This window comes from Rhagoletis zephyria, unplaced genomic scaffold (genome assembly GCF_001687245.7).
Source record: "Rhagoletis zephyria isolate East Lansing unplaced genomic scaffold, Rhagoletis_zephyria_1.1 Rzeph_scaffold_01380, whole genome shotgun sequence".
NCBI classification, from domain to species: Eukaryota; Metazoa; Arthropoda; class Insecta; order Diptera; family Tephritidae; genus Rhagoletis; species Rhagoletis zephyria.
This window is the reverse complement of record NW_016158464.1, coordinates 101279-120695: the sequence shown is the minus strand read 5'-3', so window position 1 is coordinate 120695 and position 19417 is coordinate 101279. Positions and strand designations below refer to the sequence as shown.

Below are 19417 nucleotides of genomic sequence, written 5' to 3'. Positions count from 1 at the left end.
GTATTCAATTTCATGCATTCGGTTTCGAGTGATGCGTGCACAAACACACAGATAGAAAGAAAAAAATTCTAAAAATCGTTGATCTGGATTCTATTGCTATAATAAAAAATAATAAATAATAATGTACAGACATCGGCCTGTTACAATTTGGTTATATGTATAGATTTCATTTTATTTTTTTTTTTTATAAGAAAAAAAATACATATAAGTAAACCAAGTCTCAAACTAAACAAAAAAAAAGTTTCAACAAAATTTTACAATTTTAATTCAGTGCTTTCAGAAAATAATTGGCTGTGTGGATTTATAGCCCATTTAGCTCTGGTCAAATAAAGGCCACTTGGATTTACATGTTTTTTGCTAAAGAATGAACTGTGTTTTTATTAGAAGGTAATATAAATGAATGAAATGAAATGAAAAAAATTAGATAAAAAAAAAATGGTCAAAACTTATCAATAAGTGAGTGTCGTATAATTATGATAAGCACCTCTGTTACACTGAGGGAAATAATGCATAGTAAAAATGAATACTTTATATTTGATTATCTTTTAAAAACGTTCGTATTTAAAAATAATATTTTCATACAAAATTTATTACGCGCGTATTTGACTGTTCACATCTGAGTATATATATGACTGTACATACGCACCCCAAGCATGCAGAGCGCCGCTCTGAGAGCGGTGAAAACACAGGCATTCATACAAAGTACATGTTTAGCCGTACAAATCGCGTGCTGTGGTGTTGATGGATATTCAACATTTGAAAGCAAATTTATATGCCTGGGTGTAGCTGAATGCGCAAAGATGCATGCCACAATTTGTTGATATCCGGAGATGGTCAGGGTTCGAATTCCTCTGCAGGCTACATGCAAGTTAAATATTTTTTTTTAGTTTTTGTCTTGATTATTCACTTCACGGATGCTTTTTCAGAACGAACGCGGTCATTTTAATATGCGCGTAATTGAATTGAATATTTACCAATATACAGTACTTTCGTTGACGTTTATAGTAAGATCAATTCCGTTTCTATTTGATTTTAATATTTTTTTCCTCCAGTGTAGATAATAGTGGAATAAAGGGCCATGCTCTGCAAAGCTGGTATGTTTTCTTCTATCGAAAATTTCCACGTCGCTTTGCTAGCAATATTTTAGAAATTAACCCATTAGCGACTCCTTTTAGGACGTTCATAAGTAACTGCACTATAGATAAAGAAAACAACACATTCGTTCAAAACTAATGCAAAACGGAGTAAGAATTGTTTTAACTTATAACGAAACTCGCCGATTTTCTTTGATTTGAGTGAATTATGTTTTTTTTTCTTCTCATTTGTACTAAAAGTGATTTAGAAAAGTTCTCTGCTGATGAATATTTTTAAATATTTTCCAAATTACTATTTTTGAGCAACCCTAGTAATAATGTTTGATGTTAAAAAAAGACAATTAGAAATAGTTAATAAAATCATATATTTGTCACATATACTAACGTACATATGTATATGTAAATATATGTATGTATATATATTTATTTGCACTGAACTGCGGAAACAAGAAACCAAAGCTATTTGACTGTTGCCAACAAAGTATAAATGTACTATCGCTTATCAATCGCTTTCTTTACATATATACACTGCCGGCAAAAAGTACTGGCACAGCGAATTTTTCACAACATATGCACCAATTTCTATTCTAATATTTTTCCGCTAATTTTTTATAAAAATATGGTTCATTCTACAACAAAAATCATAAAACTATAATTCTTAAAATTTTGTGGAAAACTCCTAAATTTTTAATTGGCTTTTTTTTTAATTTTTTTTGGGTATGCAGATTTAAAGCCCAATTAATTTTGTTAATAAATAATAAAATACATGTTTTAAGTAGCTAGGAATTACCGTTGATTTTTGGCAATTTTTTTTTCACGCAGTCTCTTCCAAACACACAGATTTTTGCTAGAATTAAATGGGCTACAAAATTAAATGCTCTAGAAACTTCCAAAAAATCTGATTAAAAAGTTGAAGATTTGCATGAAATTTTATTGAATTTTCGCGAGTTTTGCAAAAAGTTTAGAAATTATATTTTTATGTTTTTTGTTGTAGGCTGAACCACGTTTTTATAAAAGATTAGCGGAAAAATATTAGAATAGAAATTGGTGCATATACATATTGTGAAAAATTCGCTGTGCCAATACTTTTTGTCGGCACTGTACATACATACATAGGCGTATAAAACCACATCTCTTTATATTCTGAAGGAAAAACATACTTATTCCACAAAAAACATTAAATATGAATGCAGATATTAAAAAAATAAAAACTTGCAAAAATAAAGCAAATTCAATAATCCACCACACACATATTTATAAAAAAAAATAATATGCATTTTATTTACAGCTTACGGATTCATTACATCCATGTGAAGCCGAAATCCACCGAAGGCAAGAAAGTGATTCCCCTGCTGCTGATCCATGGCTGGCCAGGATCGGTACGCGAATTTTACAAAATTATTCCGCTGCTTACGAAACCGAACCCCAACAGCGCCTACGTTTTCGAAGTGATAGCACCTAGTTTACCTGGTTATGGTTGGTCTCAGGTAATAATATCCGGCATGGAAACCATATGTAATTCAAATTCTAATTAATTGTTTTCCCATATTCAGGGCCCTCAATGACTAACTTTGGTCCAGCCCAGTTGGCTGTGGTTTTGCGTAATTTGATGTTACGTTTAGGACTTGACAAATTTTTAATACAAGGTGGAAATTGGGGTTCCATAATCGGATGGCATATAGCCACTCTGAGACCTCAAAATGTACTTGGTTATCATTCAAATTTATGTTTTAGTAACCACCAATTAACGTTGTTATATAAATTTGTACGCTAGCTGTTGCCGTCATACTTCATAAAAGACGAGTACAGAGCTTTCNACGCGTATGGTTCCCATTTTTCTTTGTAAAAAGCGAACAAAAAGTTTTCTTCAAACCTTTCGGCAAAGAGTTTACGTACATCATGGAAGAGTCTGGTTACTTCCATATTCAAGCAACTAAGCCAGATACCATTGGGACTACGCTCCTGCAGAATCCTGTGGGTTTGGCTGCATACATCCTTGAGAAATTCTCTACTTGGACCAACCCTGAATACAAAAAACTTGAAGATGGTGGTTTAACTAAACGTTTCACGCTGGATGAGCTTTTGGATAACATAATGATCTACTATACAACAAACTCGATAACCACATCGCAGCGTTTGTATTCCGAAGCATTTAGCTTCGCTCAAATGGATTTGAATGTGGATGCTGTGCATGTTAACCAGCCCACCGGCTGTGCTCGATTTGTGCACGATTTGAGACATTCAACCGATCTTGAGCTTTCAACTAAGTACAAGAATCTCATCCATAGTACATATCACAAAGATGGTGGTCACTTTGCAGCACTTGAGTTACCACAAATACTTTACAATGACTTTGTAGAGTTTGTCGATAAAGCGCTAACCCAGAAGCTGGCCAATTAAAGAAAATGTCGTGATTTGACATTGATAAGCAACCAAATAATTTCCATATCTTTTTTATGAATATTTTTGCTAATAAATTTTTAAATTTATCGCACGCTTTTTTTCTTTTTCTGAATAATCACGCAGTTGAATGGTGTGGCAGAATTCGCATTTGCAAGGCAATTTCGAACAATTTTTTTTTTTGTCAAACGTAGGTGTCGCCTTTTTACATTTTTATTATATCTGCTGCATGTAAGAGTTAAGCCGAAAATGTTTTTTGTAGGTGGTTGCCACCTGTTTGAAAATGTTATCTCAATTTAATTGATAAGATAAATCTAATATTGCAATGTGGGTATACATCTGAAGAGATTTAAGAAAGCTTACTGTGGAAAATATTTTTGATTAGGGTTGCCATCTGTTTGAAAAAATTTGATTAAATAGAATTGAGAAAATAAATGAAATAATCCAATACGGGTATCAACAGCACAAAAATACTTTTAAGGCGCAATGAAGCACGCCGGATATTTGCTAGTTTAATATAAAAATCGCTCTTTATTTAACGATTATAGAATTTTTGTTGATATTTTCTATAAGTAAAAGTCTCGGACTGAATTTTATTGATGACTAATAAATCTTTTTATGGAGCGTGAAGCAGTCTAATGTATGTACATATGTATTTAGATAAATATGTACATTGGTATCGACTTAAATGGATGTAGATAGCTATTGATTGATTACCTGGTTATCTGTTGAACTTATAAATTCAAATGTACAGAACTACTTGTAAGTATGTATGCACATAAATACGTATATTTGCGTTCCTTAAGGGCTTCAAACAAAAATAGGATTTCATGATTTCCGCCAGAATAATTTGGCTCAACTTTTTGAGTCGATTATCGATAGCAATCGAACTTCAGTTGCATTGCTAGTTGCCAAAACGATATTACAGATGGCAACTGGCAACTTTCAACTGACAACTGCAGTTGCTACAAAGTGTGTATACAGGCGACTACATTTTTGTGGTTGCTGGGAATGTTTTCGGAGCGTATTTAGGATCGAAAACTGAAAAGTGTGTCATATATTTTACTTTTTAATAATTTGAATGATATTAACATTTTCCAATGCAGTTTTCTTTTACAGAATATGGTGAAAATAACAAAACAATAACTTGAAATTTTAGTTCCCATCGAGTACGCCCTTTTGGCGAAACAAAAGCGAACACTGATTGCAAATTTTTCCTTTATCAACTGAAGCTGCTCTTTTAAAACTACCGACGTATGAAAGTTTTCCAAATTAAAGTCATTGCTGTGGCACTTTCTTCTGCAACAAAATCGAAGAGGTACGCAAGCTTTTATGAGCAGAGGTATTGGAGTTGAACACAAAAACGATAATAAAAGAAATACCTTGAAAGGATTAACTTTTGCTTACAGTGCACGCTTTAGCTCTAGAGGATTGAAATTATCCTTTAAATGTCGCCTAATTGAGGCCGCGTTCATGCACTTTTCTTCCTCTTAATATTAAAAATTGAGATGCATTTAGCTTTTATTTTATTTTATTTTATTGCTGTCTTTTCTTTAAAAATCTTTATTTTAATAATTTAATTTTACTTGCACAGCTTGTTTACGCCCGCTAGCAGGTTGTCGAACTGTCAAATTTCGATTGTCGATAACTCTACAGCAACTGACGATAGTTGCCATTCGTAATACAAATTTTCTTTCCAGTTGCTTTGTCAGCTGGCAACCGTACCGTTGTTGTGTTGCTATTCGTAATCGACCCATTTGTTTCTTCAAAAACAAAATAATTTTGACTGTAACTCTAACTGGCACATTATTTTTATTTTTTTTTTTGTTTATGACAATTGTACTCGTAACTATCCAAAAAGCGTTTGTTAACCACAATTCACTGAAGGAGTCTAGTTATGCTAAAAACGATCTTTCTTTCTAAATAAATAGGCAACTGCTGTAATTAGCCGACATTTTTTTATAGCACGCAAAAATAATTCGCACCCTATTATTTGCATGTGTATGCATACAGGTATGTATTATATAACACACATGTATGTACATTAGACCAAGCACAAAAAAATTCTGCATTACGACCGGAATCTGAGAAAAAATTTCGTATCTGGTATGATCCATCATGAATCTCCCATCTCTACGAAATAAGAGGTGATGCATCGATCCTTTTTCTCTTATATCGGAATAACGCTTTAAAAAATTATTTATTCTTATTTGAAACGTGTGCAACTGTAAGAATACATCGATTATACGCCATTTAAATATTATCCATACTCATATTCTTTGAATCTAATTTTTTTTGCTGGGTCTAATGTGCATACATACATACATTCACATGTATGTATGTGTCTCAAAAAACACCTTTGATTTCAACCTTTTTGCAGATATAAAATGAGCTAATTTGCTCGATAAATCATCGAAATTGCATTTAAAGCCTTCCGAATGAAAAAAATAAACTATGTGCCGTTTAACTTGTTGCTTGTGTCAGTTGGGTCTCAATCACCATTTCAGTACTTTCGTGTCGTAGTCAAGTGTTTGACAGCAAAATAGCGTAGTTGCAAAAATGTCATCCTCGTATTTATGTCTACTGCTGCTAGTGGGATTGCTAGCTAACCAGATCACAGCTCAGGACTCGTCAACAACATCTGCTCCGCCATTGTCAATACAATATTGCAATGAATCATCAAACATGGCTTTCGATATCGAACAGGTATGTGAACTACATACATATCTACATATGTGTGCTTTAATGAAGTGGTGCACCACACAAAAAAAGTTGCGGCTTTTCCGCGATTCAAGTGGCCGACACTGTGTATTATTCAAGACGAACTTCCATTTACAAATAATTAATTTTAATAAAGCAGGCTCCAAAAAATCAAGTGTTTATAATTTTTAACCGACTTCCCAAAAAGTAGGAGATTATCAGTTCGTCGGAATATTTTTACCTCAGGGGTGGTGCCATACTAATTTTGTTTAGACCCGATAACCGGATCGTGAAAAAATTAACGGTAATCTTAAATTTTAATATAAGAATTGAAGTCGGTTTTGTTTTTTGCTGAAAAATTACTGGCTTATATTTTTTTTTTAAATTGGCGAATAAACGTCTCGACTTCCTTAATCCCAAAGCATCAAAATTGCAGTAAAGAAAATTAAGCATTTCAATAATGATACACTGTGCAATAATTTCAGGATCATTGTCTGGAGCGGAATGATTGCAACTCCAAATAGTTTTGCATTCCAGGTCAAAACTTTTTTATGGTCATATTAAGATTTATTTTTTTGCCCGAATGTATTTAGAATAAGTGGAAAAAAGGGTTAAACCTCATATCGGAGAGAAATTTTGTAGTTGGGATACATATATATATGTAGTAAAATTTTACGAAGAATAACTCTGTAGACCAGTTTCACACATTAGCTCTCTCATAAAAGTGCCGTTTTGACTCTTGTTTTGGAAGGTCTAAACAAAAATGGCATTTGGGTGGTCGCTATAGGGTTAAAATGCAGTAGAAAGTTATTCACCGGAAAGTTTTACTAGGGGTATTTTCAGACAAAATCTTTATACAAAGAACATTAATTAAAAATATTATTTAAGATTAATATGTTCTAACTTCTCGAAAACGCCTTCAATAAAATTTGTAAATATTAATTTGAAAATCTTATTTAACTACATACATGCATTGTCTTTGTATTTATATTTCCATAGATCTCTGGCACTTGGTACGAATTGGCACGCAATCCTGCTCCTAGTAACAGCTTACTCTGCGCACAATTAAATATCACAGCACTGCCTAATAATTTCGTAAACATCTCATTCACATATTCAAATACAGCAACTTATCCTTGGGTTAACCAAACCATGTATTCTAATGTCACGGTGGACGCAAACAACACCGCTGGTTATAATATTTCATTTACAATGTATGGAAAATCATATCCGCTGACGACATATAAGGTGCTTGACACAAACTACAACAACTATACCTTTGTTTGCGGTTACACCAACATATCGGACTATAGCACATTCTTCGGTGTAGTTTTGACACGTGAGCGTATTTTGAATTCCAGCATACTAACCGACTATGAAAGTATGGCCGAAGCGAAATATGGCCTTTTCAGTACTAAAAGTATGACGACAATTTCACAAACTGCAGAGTAAGTAGAGAGAATGAAGAAAGACCCTGGCAGTAAGTAGTTTGTACTAAAAAACAACTTCCTTAAAAATTATACATAGCGATGATTTTGTGATAATTTTCTAAAAGTTGGTTGTGCTTTGGTTTTTTGTTTTTCCCGCAAAAAAATTAAAAATGTCAGTTAGGGTCTTTCTATATTTCAGCAAAGTTTGTGCATATATACATTAGACTGCATCACCAAAAAAAAAGTTGCGGTTTTTCCGCCGGCATTACATATTTNATTTCAGCAAAGTTTGTGCATATATACATTAGACTGCATCACCAAAAAAAGTTTGCGGTTTTTCCGCCGGCATTAAATGTTTTTATATTTTAAGACGTCCACCAAAATATTTCGGAAAAATATTAAGATTTACGTGAGCTGGACCGATTAGAAAATACCTCCAAAAATGGAGTTTTTTATGAATAAAAATAGTTTAGAGAACTTTTTGAAAAAACGCTCAGATGACAAAACCGATTAAGCCAAAAAAATCCTCATAAAAATATTTCAAAATGTTTTCAACGTAAACGTAATAACGAGATTTTCGATGCTGTTTTTCAACTTTTTTCAAAGATTAATTTACGAAAACTTAAATTTATGGAGCATCAGTANTATTAAGATTTACGTGAGCTGGACCGATTAGAAAATACCTCCAAAAATGGTGTTTTTTATGATTAAAAATAGTTTAAAGAACTTTTTAAAAAAACGCTCAGATGAAAAAACCGATTAAGCCTAAAAAATCTTCATAAAAATATTTAAAAATGTTTTCAACGTAAACGTAATAACGAGATTTTCGATGCTGTTTTTCAACTTTTTTCAAAGATTGATTTACGAAAACTTAAATTTATGGAGCATCAGTAGAATGGTATTTTCGCACTATTTCTGTGCAAATGGAAAAACTCATTCACGTCCCTTTTTTTCAACTACCAACATATCTTAATTCAACTTGGAATGACATTCGTTCTTCCTGCCTTTCTCTTTCATCCTTTGAATGAGTTTATTAGCAAATGAATAAAAAGTTGAGAAAATACCTTTCCCATGATACCAGAAGTTTAAATCGAAATAGTTTGGGTTCAGTTATTAAAGTTTTTCTTATACCAATGCATTGCAATGTTGAAAAAAAGATAAAAAAAACANGCCTTTCTCTTTCATCCTTTGAATGAGTTTATTAGCAAATAAATAAAAAGTTGAGAAAATACCTTTCCCATGATACCAGAAGTCTAAATCGAAATAGTTTGGGTTCAGTTATTAAAGTTTTTCTTATACCAATGCATTGCAATGTTGAAAAAAAGATAAAAAAAACGCCATAAAAAATCGCATTATTAGGCACGATTCTGTTGAAAATTTTTTAATTTTTTTTTTTAATTTTTTAATGCAATTTTTTTAAGCTTAAACCGTTTTGTTATTTGAGGTTTTTTTCTCCAAAAAAAATCTTTAAGAAATTATTTTTTTTTTATANAATCGCATTATTAGGCACGATTCTGTTGAAAATTTTTTAATTTTTTTTTTAAATTTTTTAATGCAATTTTTTTAAGCTTAAACCGTTTTGTTATTTGAGGTTTTTTCTCCAAAAAAAAATCTTTAAGAAACTATTTTTTTTCATAAAAAAAACTTCATTTTAGAAGTAATTTCAAATCAGTTCAGCTCACGTAAATCTTAATATTTTTTCCGAAATATTTTGGTGGAAACCTTAAAATATAATAGATTTTATATTTTTTTTTGTATGGGGAGTGATGCTGTCTAATATATGTACATCCGTTCGAACGTTACATACATGTTTCTAATTATCCCTACTTTTCCTTATAAACAGATGTTCTTCAAATAAGGGAGTTGCTATTATACAAATGGTTTCGTCTGTGGTTGCGTTCTTCTTTGCTGCAGCTGCTTTGCTTGTTTGAAAGAGTGGGAGGGTCTTACGCAGTACATACATACATACCTACGTACTTAAATACCAAAATGTATAATCATTGCTAAATGGTAAAATATACATATGTAAAGTGTTTAATTATTTTACAATAAAGTGCAGTAGGCTTTTGTTTTATTTGATATTGATTATACAGGACTTTATCAAGTACTTACATCAACCTCAGTTATAATGAAGATATTTTTCTTGAAAGCTAATATTATTTATGTCTTTATAAAGATTAAATTATTTCTTTCATATATTTTTCAACTTCAACTTTGATTTTTAGCATCCAAGCTAGTTCGGCTGTCGTTACTCGCAAATTTTACCTCAAAGAGGTGTTTTATCTGATATCAATTGTTTTGGGATAGCATACCTAAAATCAATGACAATCCAAAAAATAATCTACTACAGTGTGGCTTGCGTTTAACGATCATTTCTTTCACCGAATGAGGTGTTTTATGCATGTGCACTTATGAATCCACAAGTGTGGAATAAACACACATATCGCACACGTTCCTCAAAGGTGACACAACTCAAAATTACACGTTCGACGTTCGAAAATGCGAAAAACTATTTCCTAGCAAATGCTGATCATATNTCCAAAAAATAATCTACTATAGTGTGGCTTGCGTTTAACGATCATTTCTTTCACCGAATGAGGTGTTTTATGCATGTGCACTTATGAATCCACAAGTATGGAAGAAACACACATATCGCACACTTTCCTCAAAGGTGACACAACTCAAAATTACACGTTCGACAGAAAATGCGAAAAACTATTTCCTAGCAAATGCTGATTATATGGAGTTACGAATTTTTCTCTCAAAAATTGCACAGTTGGCGTGTCAATGAATTTTCATTGATTTTCTGGAAAGTGAAGATAATTGTGGGAATCTGTAGATAATTATAGAACAAAAATACACTTTGGACGGTTTTTCGAAATTGCACTTCGTTTTTGTTTTTTTTTTTTGGTATTATAAGAATATTGCAATTTTTGAGAGAAAAATTCGTAACTCGCGACCCATTTGCTGACATTTTTTTTGAGAGTTGCTGAAGCTTTTCCCTTTACAATAAAAAGATTTGCAGAATAAAATTTGCAAAACAATTAATTCTTTAATAACAATAATTTAAACAATTGCAATTATTTATATATTCTAGGCCCGCGATTGCAGTGAAATAATTTGGCACAATGTACTCTAAACTCTTGTTTTTAAATTCCAAAAAGAAAAAATTGGTCTTTCCAATTTTGACAGTCGCTATCGATTTTTTTCTCAAGTTGTAAATAAACATAAGTTATAAATAAACATTGATGTTTCAAGTTTTACGTTAAATAATGTACGTACTTATTATACAATTAATTAACATAAAAATGCTATCACTCACACAAGCTTACATGAAAATAGCTATTTACTTAAGGCTTTTAGTGCATAGTTTCAAAAATGTCAAATTTTATTTGTGTCAGTTTTGAAAATCGTGTGCGATATGGCTTGGAGTCGTGTGTCAGCTTTGACAAAGGTTGCCGACCCGGTCATGCAGTTCGCCGAATATTCGGTACCCGGTCAAATCACTATCCGTTACATTTCTAGTTAAAATATCGCTACTTTACTTATGTAAATTGTCTTTAGCATCTTTTGCTGTACAGTTAACAAGTCCTACCATACTTCTAAGTAAATTTCTTTACTGTTAAGTAAAGTAAAGCGTTGCCCTCCATACAATTGCATAAAAGAAATCGTTTAAACCTACCAATGTTCATAATGGGATGAAAAAAAACGGCGATCCGGTGAAAGGTTAAAGATAACCAAAGCTCGACGGAAGTTAAAACAGGGCGTTATAAATGCGACGCTTTTCTTATTATAGCGCCATCTGTTAGGCAAGAGCGTAGCTTCATAAACCAATCAAATTTTTTGTGCACATTGCGCCCTCTAATGGCATTTTTTGGCATTGACAGGAATAACTTATGCTGAATAGTGGCATACAAGAAGCATTTAAGGGAAAAAAAATTGGTTATGGAAAAATCAGTTTCAATTTTAAATGAGAAGTTGTCCGTAGTTGTTGTTCTGAATAACTGCGTAAATACGCAATATAATAAAAAATAATAAAAAAAATTTCATCACCTGCGTTGCAAAGAGGTCTCAATCTGACAGCCCTATTCCCACATCGCTGACAAAATTCATCGTATGACTATTGTCAAAATTGCTGCGCCTAAACGCGCGATGTTTTATTCCAAATTTTCATTAGCTGTATACCTAGTAAGATATCTTTTTATATAAAAACTTAAAAAAGCGTCGCAGGCGAAAATTTGTAATAAACAATCGCACGATTTTTTTTCCAAATTTCCATTAGGTATATATTAAAGTATGCTGTTATATAAAAAAAAAAAGAAAAAAAGCGCCACAGGTATGTATTATAAAGTAAAGTATAAAAGAAAAAAGAACATAGCCCCCATACCTTAAGGTAAGACGTATTCTACGTCAAAAAAGCCGCAGGTGAAAATTTGGAATAAAAAATCGGAACAATGTCGTCTTCGTATAACTTACGTAAACATTGAAACTTTTTTAAATTATGCGGGGAGCCTCTACAATCCCCTGAAACTTCAAAGCGTAGACGAAAATGGTGATGATGACTATGATTAAGAAATTGAAATAAATTAATAGAATATAACATTAGCACAGTTGTTTTATTTCACTGTTGGCAGTTGTACTTAAACCTAATTATATACAATTATACGTGAAATTAAAGTTATTTTTGTACTATTTCTTATAAACATATCTTTTATTATAGTTAGTTGCGTATTTTTTTACGAAAAACATACGTTTTTATAAAAAAATTGCCATAAATTCGTTTTTTTTTACTTTTCCTCGAATGAAAGGTCCTTAAATCTATTTTCCAACTGTGTCCATATTTTGAAAATCGGTTCAATGTTTTCGGAACATACGCTTTTGAAAATGATGTAAATTCCACTTTTAGCCCCAAAAAAAAAAAAAAATGTGCCATTAAAATCAGGAAAAGGGGCGGTTCACGTCTAATCCAATTATTGTTTAAACGTTTAACGTAATGTTTAACCTAAAGTAAAAATTATGAATTTATTAACAACTTTTGCTCGATCTTAGGGATGAAAAAAATGACGAGCAAACGATTTATTGCAGTTAACAAATGAAAATAACTTTGGTGGTAAATGCAGGAACTGTAAAATGTAAAAAATTAATTATAAATGTCGACGAACTATCGATTGCAATAATAATTAACCCAAAATAATCTGTTGCGGGTGCCAAATACAGGAATTACGTAAAGTGAAAATTTAAAAATTAATTATAAATCTTTGGCTAACGAACAAACGTTAAAAATGGACGAACATTAAAGAACAATCGACGAACTATCGATTGCAATACCAAAATCTTAATATTTATACTAATTAGGTGCTAACGTCGGTTTGGTTGTAAATGTGCAAAACAGGTTTTACTTCTACCTTTTTAAAAATTATATTCAAATTAAAAAAAAAAGTTGTAAAATATGGTAATCAATCGAACTAGCTTTGAAAATGTTTTATTTCACATTTCGCAACCATGTTGTTAATTCTAAATTTCAATGAATTAAAATTTTTTTAAATAATCGGATCCTTAAATTCCAATGTCCTTTCAAAAAAATTCTGCCGTTAGAGAGAAAAAAATTAAAAGCGAAGTTTTACTATACTCAGCCCCTATTCTTGTAAACATATTTATTTTTCCGTTTGATTTGAATATTGTTCGGTTTTTCTTTACACGGTGTTATATGCACACTAAGGTGGTGCAAAATACATGCGGGGGAAATAATTTAAAAATTTTTCTAAATGAAAAAAATAACTGTATTTTTTGTAAAAAAAAATGAAGCTTTCTGTGTATTTTATATGGGGAATTTTTTTGTTTTTTTAGAATTGGTCTAAAATTATTCCATTTTCGGTCGGAAAACTATACTCCTCTTTAGGAGACTTCCAATAACAATACCCAATCGTTTTTTCAACCATTTTTATACCCGAGCGCACTTGTGCACAAGGGTATATTAATTTTGTTCACATAACGGTTGTTTGTAACAGCCAAAACGAATCGAGATAGATATAGACAAATGTATACATAAATGATCAGGATGAAAAAAGAAATCGATTAAGCCATGTCTGTCTGTCCGTCCGTCTGTCCGTCTGTCCGTCTGTCCGTCTGTCCGTGTACACGATAACTCGAGCAAAAATTGAGATATCTCAACGAAATTTGGTATGTAGGTTTCCCTTAATCCAAGGTAGGTTGGTATTGAAAATGGGCGAAATCGGACATTAACCACGCCCACTTCCCATATAACGGTAATTTCCAGAAATACGAAAACTGCGATATTTTAGTAACTACTGAAGATAATTCACTCAAAATTGATATTTACAATAATTTTTAGACGAAAAATAAGAATATTATAAATTTTTGGAAAATGGGCGTAGCCACGCCCACTTATGGTTACATGTGTATATCTTGGTAACCGCTGCACCAATTTCTTCCAAACTTGGCACAGTTGTTGGCCCTGGTACAGCATAAAGAATCGCCGAAACTTTTTAAAATCGGACAATAACCACGCCCACATCCCATATAACGGTAATTTAGAGAAATACAAAATCTTCGATAAATCAGTAAATATTGAAGCTAATTTATTCAAAATTGATGCTTGCAACAATTCTTTACCAAGAAATACGTTTATGGTAAAATTTTGGAAAATGGGCGTGGCACCGCCCACTTATGATCACATATAAGTATATCGGTAACCGTTCTACCAATTTGTACCAAACTCGGTGTGGTTATTGTGCTTGCCACATATAAGCAAAACGTTGAAAATTATTGAAATCGGACTAAAATAACGGCCGCTTCTCATATAACGGTAAATTTCAGAAATGCTTGAAACTTCAATATTTCGAAATTGAAGGACGCTAATTTACTCAAAATTGATACACCCCGGCTTACCATCTAGCGGAAGGTTTCGGAAAGGTGAAAAAACATATTTAATACTTGCGCCGGGTATTTAATGTTCGGCTCCGCCCGAACTTAGACTTTCTTACTTGTTTAGTATTAAAAATTTGTTATGGGTCACCCAAAAACCTAAAAAAGTGTTATGGGGGAACCAATAAAAAATAGCTAGTATTAAAAAATGGTAAATAAATGTTTGGGTATTATTACTGCAAATCTTCTAAAGCGAAGATCGAAAAACATTGTTCTCAAGAATTCTATATCATTTCTACGAAAAATTGTGTTATACATGGAAAACTTCATGGGCTTTGAGGCAGTTCTAAATATAATATTTGAACAAAAAAATGCTAGGATTCTTGTTTACCATTTCGAAAAAATCATATGGGGTAAGCGCTTAACATTTTCAACTTTTTTTTGGACCGCCCTAATGTATACATTTTAGAAAATGATTGTTAAACTTTTTTTTTTCAAAAGAGAATGAAGCGGTTATTTTCTTTGAATCTTTAATAATTTAAACATTCACTCATTTCCTTCCAAAGATTTTTCACTGTGTCACGTTGGATTCAAAAATCACCAAAATTCATTGAAATTTCGGCTCTTTATTTGATTGCCTGTGTACTTGGTCTAAGGTGCCAATTGATACAGTAAATTTTTCGCACTAATTGTAATTATGTTTACCACAAATATCAGTTCGCCTTCAAGTACACCGTGTGTATATATATTTTTAAGTTATTTGCATAAATACAATATAAACGAACGATTTGTTGCCACATTCAGATGCCGAATGCCAGTGCGCATCCAAAAGTGACCAGTGCGGCGCATCAAAATTAAAGTAATACCAAAAATTTTTTTTGTTTTTGTGAAGTGATTTTTGATGTTCGAGCTGTTGAATCTGCAATAAAGTGTGACTTTACGTTATATAAGCTTAACAAACAAGAAGGCGAAGAAAAGCGAGAAATTATGAAGAAAACAACAGTTGCGCATGCGCCTATAATTTTGGCCATATTCGCCATAATTACTCTTTACGCGGCTCCAAACAGCGCGCAACCGATACAAAATGAGCCAGCTGAATTGCCGGATGCCAGTGCGGTTAGCGTTGATGGTGGATCCGGGGACGACAGCGCTGCTGATGTGCCTGCCGCGGCAACGCCTGCAGAATATCTGGCTGTGAGTCCACAGTGGTTTGGCGATGATGAGTGGGCAGCCGAGCAGGAACATGTTAGACCCGTGCGTCACGTTGGTTTTGGTGGATTTGGCGATGGCTTTGTAGGTGGTTTTGCTGGCGGTGCAGTGGCCTCACCCGTTTACTCGGTGCCTTTGGTACAATTACGACCTATCCCTCATATGGATATGGTGGCTATGGATATGGTGGCTATCCGACAGTTGGTTTTGGTGGCGTAGGTTTTGGTAAATTCCATTCCAGTTTTTCGGCTAAAGGATTTGGGCTTGGTGGTGGTTTTATTGGATAAATATATGTATGTATTTCGTTTGGCGTTTTGTTTCGGAAAGTTTTCGATATAAACAAAATTATAATTTTTTTTGGTTATAACTTAAAATAAGTTACTTGTGAGTTGTTTAAATAACAAAAATAAATGATATAACAAAGAGCAACACACAACATGGCCTAAGTGCTTTTTTCCACTCATAGTGGTGTGTGTACATTCGCACGTACATACATAGGTAAATGTGAGAAGACCAAAAACTGAGAGAAAGACTCTTGTCAAATAAACAATAATTTAAATAAAAGGTAAACAATTTTAGGCATACTTAAAACGACGATTAGTGTAAATATTCAAAACAAATATTCCGGACAGACACGTCAGCTTAGTGTTTGGCCAAGTTTCTCCTCCAATTCGAAGTTAACGCAACAAACAGAGGGAGCTACAGTTTTACGCTTTACAAAAAAAAAATGTTTATATATAAAATAAAATTAAGGAATTACAAAATTAAAAAATACACAGTGCTACACTCAAAATGTGGTGGTCAAAATGGATCAAAGTTCTGTATAAAAGAAATATTTAAAATTTTTTTTTTCCTGAACAATTTTTCGCATACAAATTTTTTGATAAAAAAAAAATTAGTTTTTGAAAATATGCCATCTCAAAAGAAATAAAAATAAAAAAATCACAATGGTAGCTCTGAGTATTGCGCAATATTAAGTTATAGTATTATGGGGTGCATTCTACAATAATTTGAGTTATGATTTTTTTACACCGAAGTTGAGTAAAATGAGTACATTACGAATTTAAAATTTTTTTAAATTTTTTTAGAATTTTTTCGAGTAGATATGCAGTTTTGTTACCCATTAAAATTTAGTGGAAGTTTTAAGCGATTGCCAAACTGGCGTTAGCATGTTTGATATGAAATGATATGGCACAACACCTCGTTTGTATTGACATGATATAGCAATGCATGAAATTTTCGAAAACGACATTTTTACAGAAAATTTTGAACTTTGCAGTACTTTAGTATATATGAATATACTTACATATACATATGTACATTTAATAAAAATAGCACGGTAAAGAAATGAAAATAATGCTGCTATGTGAAGAATTTCTTGCAAATTTTTTTCATAATTTTTCGTATAGAAATTTTTTTAAGAGTTCGTGTCAACCACTTGATATAATTTTATTTGAATATTCGTAAAAAATCGTTACAGAAACGAGATACTTCTAAAGATTTCGTTAAGATTTCGGGAACTTTGATTTGCAGGGTATATGAACATAATTCGATATTTATATGTATGAGCATATTCGTATTTGTATATACCCAACTAGCACAATTGTCAGACATTTTCTGATATCAGACACGTGGGACAAATGTCCGAGTAAAAAGTTGACTATTTAGACAAGTCTTACAGATTTCGTATAGATTTCTGGTAAGATCACATTATCAAAAAAAAAAAAAAATAAGCGCTACTATTAAAATATAGTTACACAATTTATAATAAATTGAGTTCAATTGAATACGAAATAAATAAGCTTTAAGTGAATTTAATCAGATGCTATTTGGAAATTTCTTCCGAAATATGTTAGATATCCTTCAAACTCGAAAGCAAATAAGCCAGAATTTCCCATAATTATTTGGTCACACATCTGTTATGTTTTCCCCCGACGTGTCGGTTAGCTTCCTGCCAAGCCCTCCATACTCTTCTCTGACCAATATAGGCCAGAAAACAAAAGGACTTCGGACTTTTATGCCGACGAATCTAACGGGTATCTAACAGATATCTGGCAATTTTGCTTGCTGGGTAACTACGTATTTACGAGTATACCAGTAGTTTTCAATCGCTCGTATGTTTTGGATTCTCCAATTCCAAATAATTTATTTTATTTTTTTCAAACTGTTTAACGGCCTTTGTACCAAAGCGTCAACAGGTATTTCAACTAGTAATCGATGACTTTGCATTCGCTGAAGCTGTAAACAAAAATGTAGTAGTTGAAAAAGCTTTAATTAATCGGAAGTAAAGTAAAAAATGTGAACTTGTACATTTTATATTATACCATGCGGCAAATTGTCACTAATGCAGGCAAATTTTTGAACAAATAATTAGGTTTTAAAGCGGAAAAATGTACATAACAGTGATGTGCTGTTCCGCGTATTTAAAGAACCGGTTCTTCCGAGTGCGATTCCAAGGAGACCAGGGAATTTGGACCGGTTACGATTCCAAAAAAATTCAATTCCTTTTTATATTTTTGTTATAAAGTAAAATAAATAAATTAATATATATGCATATTAAATTTATTCCTTTGTTGATATCTGTGTAACAAAAATTTTATAATAATAAAATACATGAAATTAAATTTAAGTTAGCATTTTGTACACTAAGGTTTCATTTAAAACAAAAGTAATGTTTCCATTTAAAAACTTGATTTATTCTACGTTGTCGGCGTTTTGAAGGCCTTTTCTTTAAATAATTTTTTCGGTTACTCTAAGATAGAACTGTTTTTTACAATAATCGGTCCGGTTATCTAAAGGTCGTGGTTCTTTAGTTCGAGTCTCGCAGGTCTGTGCATCACTAGTGTGTGAACTCTTAAATATACTTTGAAATTCGGTTTTACGGCCACAATTCCAATTGAACAAGCATTCAACGTTGGCCGATATTATAATTCTCAACCCTTTTCGGAAATCTACTCTAATTGCACATTTAAAATTTGGTAACTTCGGCAATCTACATACTAAAAAAATAAAAAATTATTAATACTTTTCAAAACAAATGACATATAATTGGATGAACTGATTTGAAGCTTCGGTATAAATTACAAAGTCCAAAATTCTTGCTAAATTTTTCACAATTAAATTTACAAACAGTCAATTTTCACAAATTCGAGTCTAACGATTCAACTATGCGTTCCATATATGTATGCATACGCATATGTAATGTGTCTGACCCACTGTGCTCTATCTTAATTTCAGGTGATTTCCCTACAAATTATTATTTTTTAATTTCATTTATGTATTTCAAATGAATTCGTAAATAAAAAACTGCGCACTCAGACGGCCCAAAAACTAACAAATCAACCGAAATGAATGAAGGCATAAAAATTCAATGTCAATATGAGAGTACATGAACTTCGAGTACAAAGCCTCCACATCCAGTTTATGATTTTTATTTATTAAACATTTGCGCCACTATAAATTGAATTGCGACACACGCGACGGCTCAGTTTGTTCGAAATATCTAAAGCATTATCTAAATCTACAAAATGCGGTTAAAAAGTGTTTGTTTTCTATTTGGTTTAATTGGTCTGCTATTCTCGGCGGTCGGCGCTTTCACAGAGGAACCACTAGAAACGGGCAGTGTCACCACAGAGCCTGCAATAAATGTAACAAATCCACCTGCGGAGGCATCGAAGAATATTGAGGAAGCACAGCCTA

At 32.3% G+C, this 19417-nt stretch overlaps 2 protein-coding genes across 3 annotated transcripts in view; both read left to right on the top strand.

Annotated features, from left to right (window-relative positions):
• The window catches only part of LOC108363804 (juvenile hormone epoxide hydrolase 2-like), a 9177-nt gene extending 5589 nt beyond the window's left edge, over nucleotides 1–3588 (top strand). The window contains exons 3-5 of the mRNA XM_017617292.1: nucleotides 2383–2594; nucleotides 2648–2843; nucleotides 2894–3588. Coding sequence (XP_017472781.1) covers nucleotides 2383–2594; nucleotides 2648–2843; nucleotides 2894–3494 — 1009 coding nt within the window. The 3' untranslated portion in view covers nucleotides 3495–3588. The remainder of the gene's footprint in view (nucleotides 1–2382; nucleotides 2595–2647; nucleotides 2844–2893) is intronic.
• Nucleotides 3589–5286: 1698 nt separating this feature from the next.
• Nucleotides 5287–9734, top strand: LOC108363802 (uncharacterized). Of its 2 annotated transcripts, XM_017617290.1 has the most exons (4): nucleotides 5287–5507; nucleotides 5875–6200; nucleotides 7194–7642; nucleotides 9468–9734. In XM_017617290.1, the coding sequence occupies exons 2-4, from the start codon at nucleotides 6054–6056 to the stop codon at nucleotides 9553–9555; spliced, it is 684 nt and encodes a 227-aa protein (XP_017472779.1). In that variant the 5' UTR covers nucleotides 5287–5507; nucleotides 5875–6053; the 3' UTR covers nucleotides 9556–9734. The 2 variants fall into 2 exon arrangements, with proteins under 2 accessions (XP_017472779.1, XP_017472778.1); XM_017617289.1 differs by lacking the exon at nucleotides 5287–5507 and having other exon boundaries at nucleotides 5644–6200.
• The last annotated feature ends 9683 nt before the right edge of the window (nucleotides 9735–19417 follow it).

Bases quoted from the DNA above. Each gene is read 5' to 3' on its own strand.
- LOC108363802 (XM_017617290.1), top strand. From the start codon at position 6,054: ATGTCATCCTCGTATTTATGTCTACTGCTGCTAGTGGGATTGCTAGCT. The intron at 6,201-7,193 runs GTATGTGAACTA...ATATTTCCATAG, and splicing joins TGGCTTTCGATATCGAACAG to ATCTCTGGCACTTGGTACGA. The intron at 7,643-9,467 runs GTAAGTAGAGAG...CCTTATAAACAG, and splicing joins ACAATTTCACAAACTGCAGA to ATGTTCTTCAAATAAGGGAG.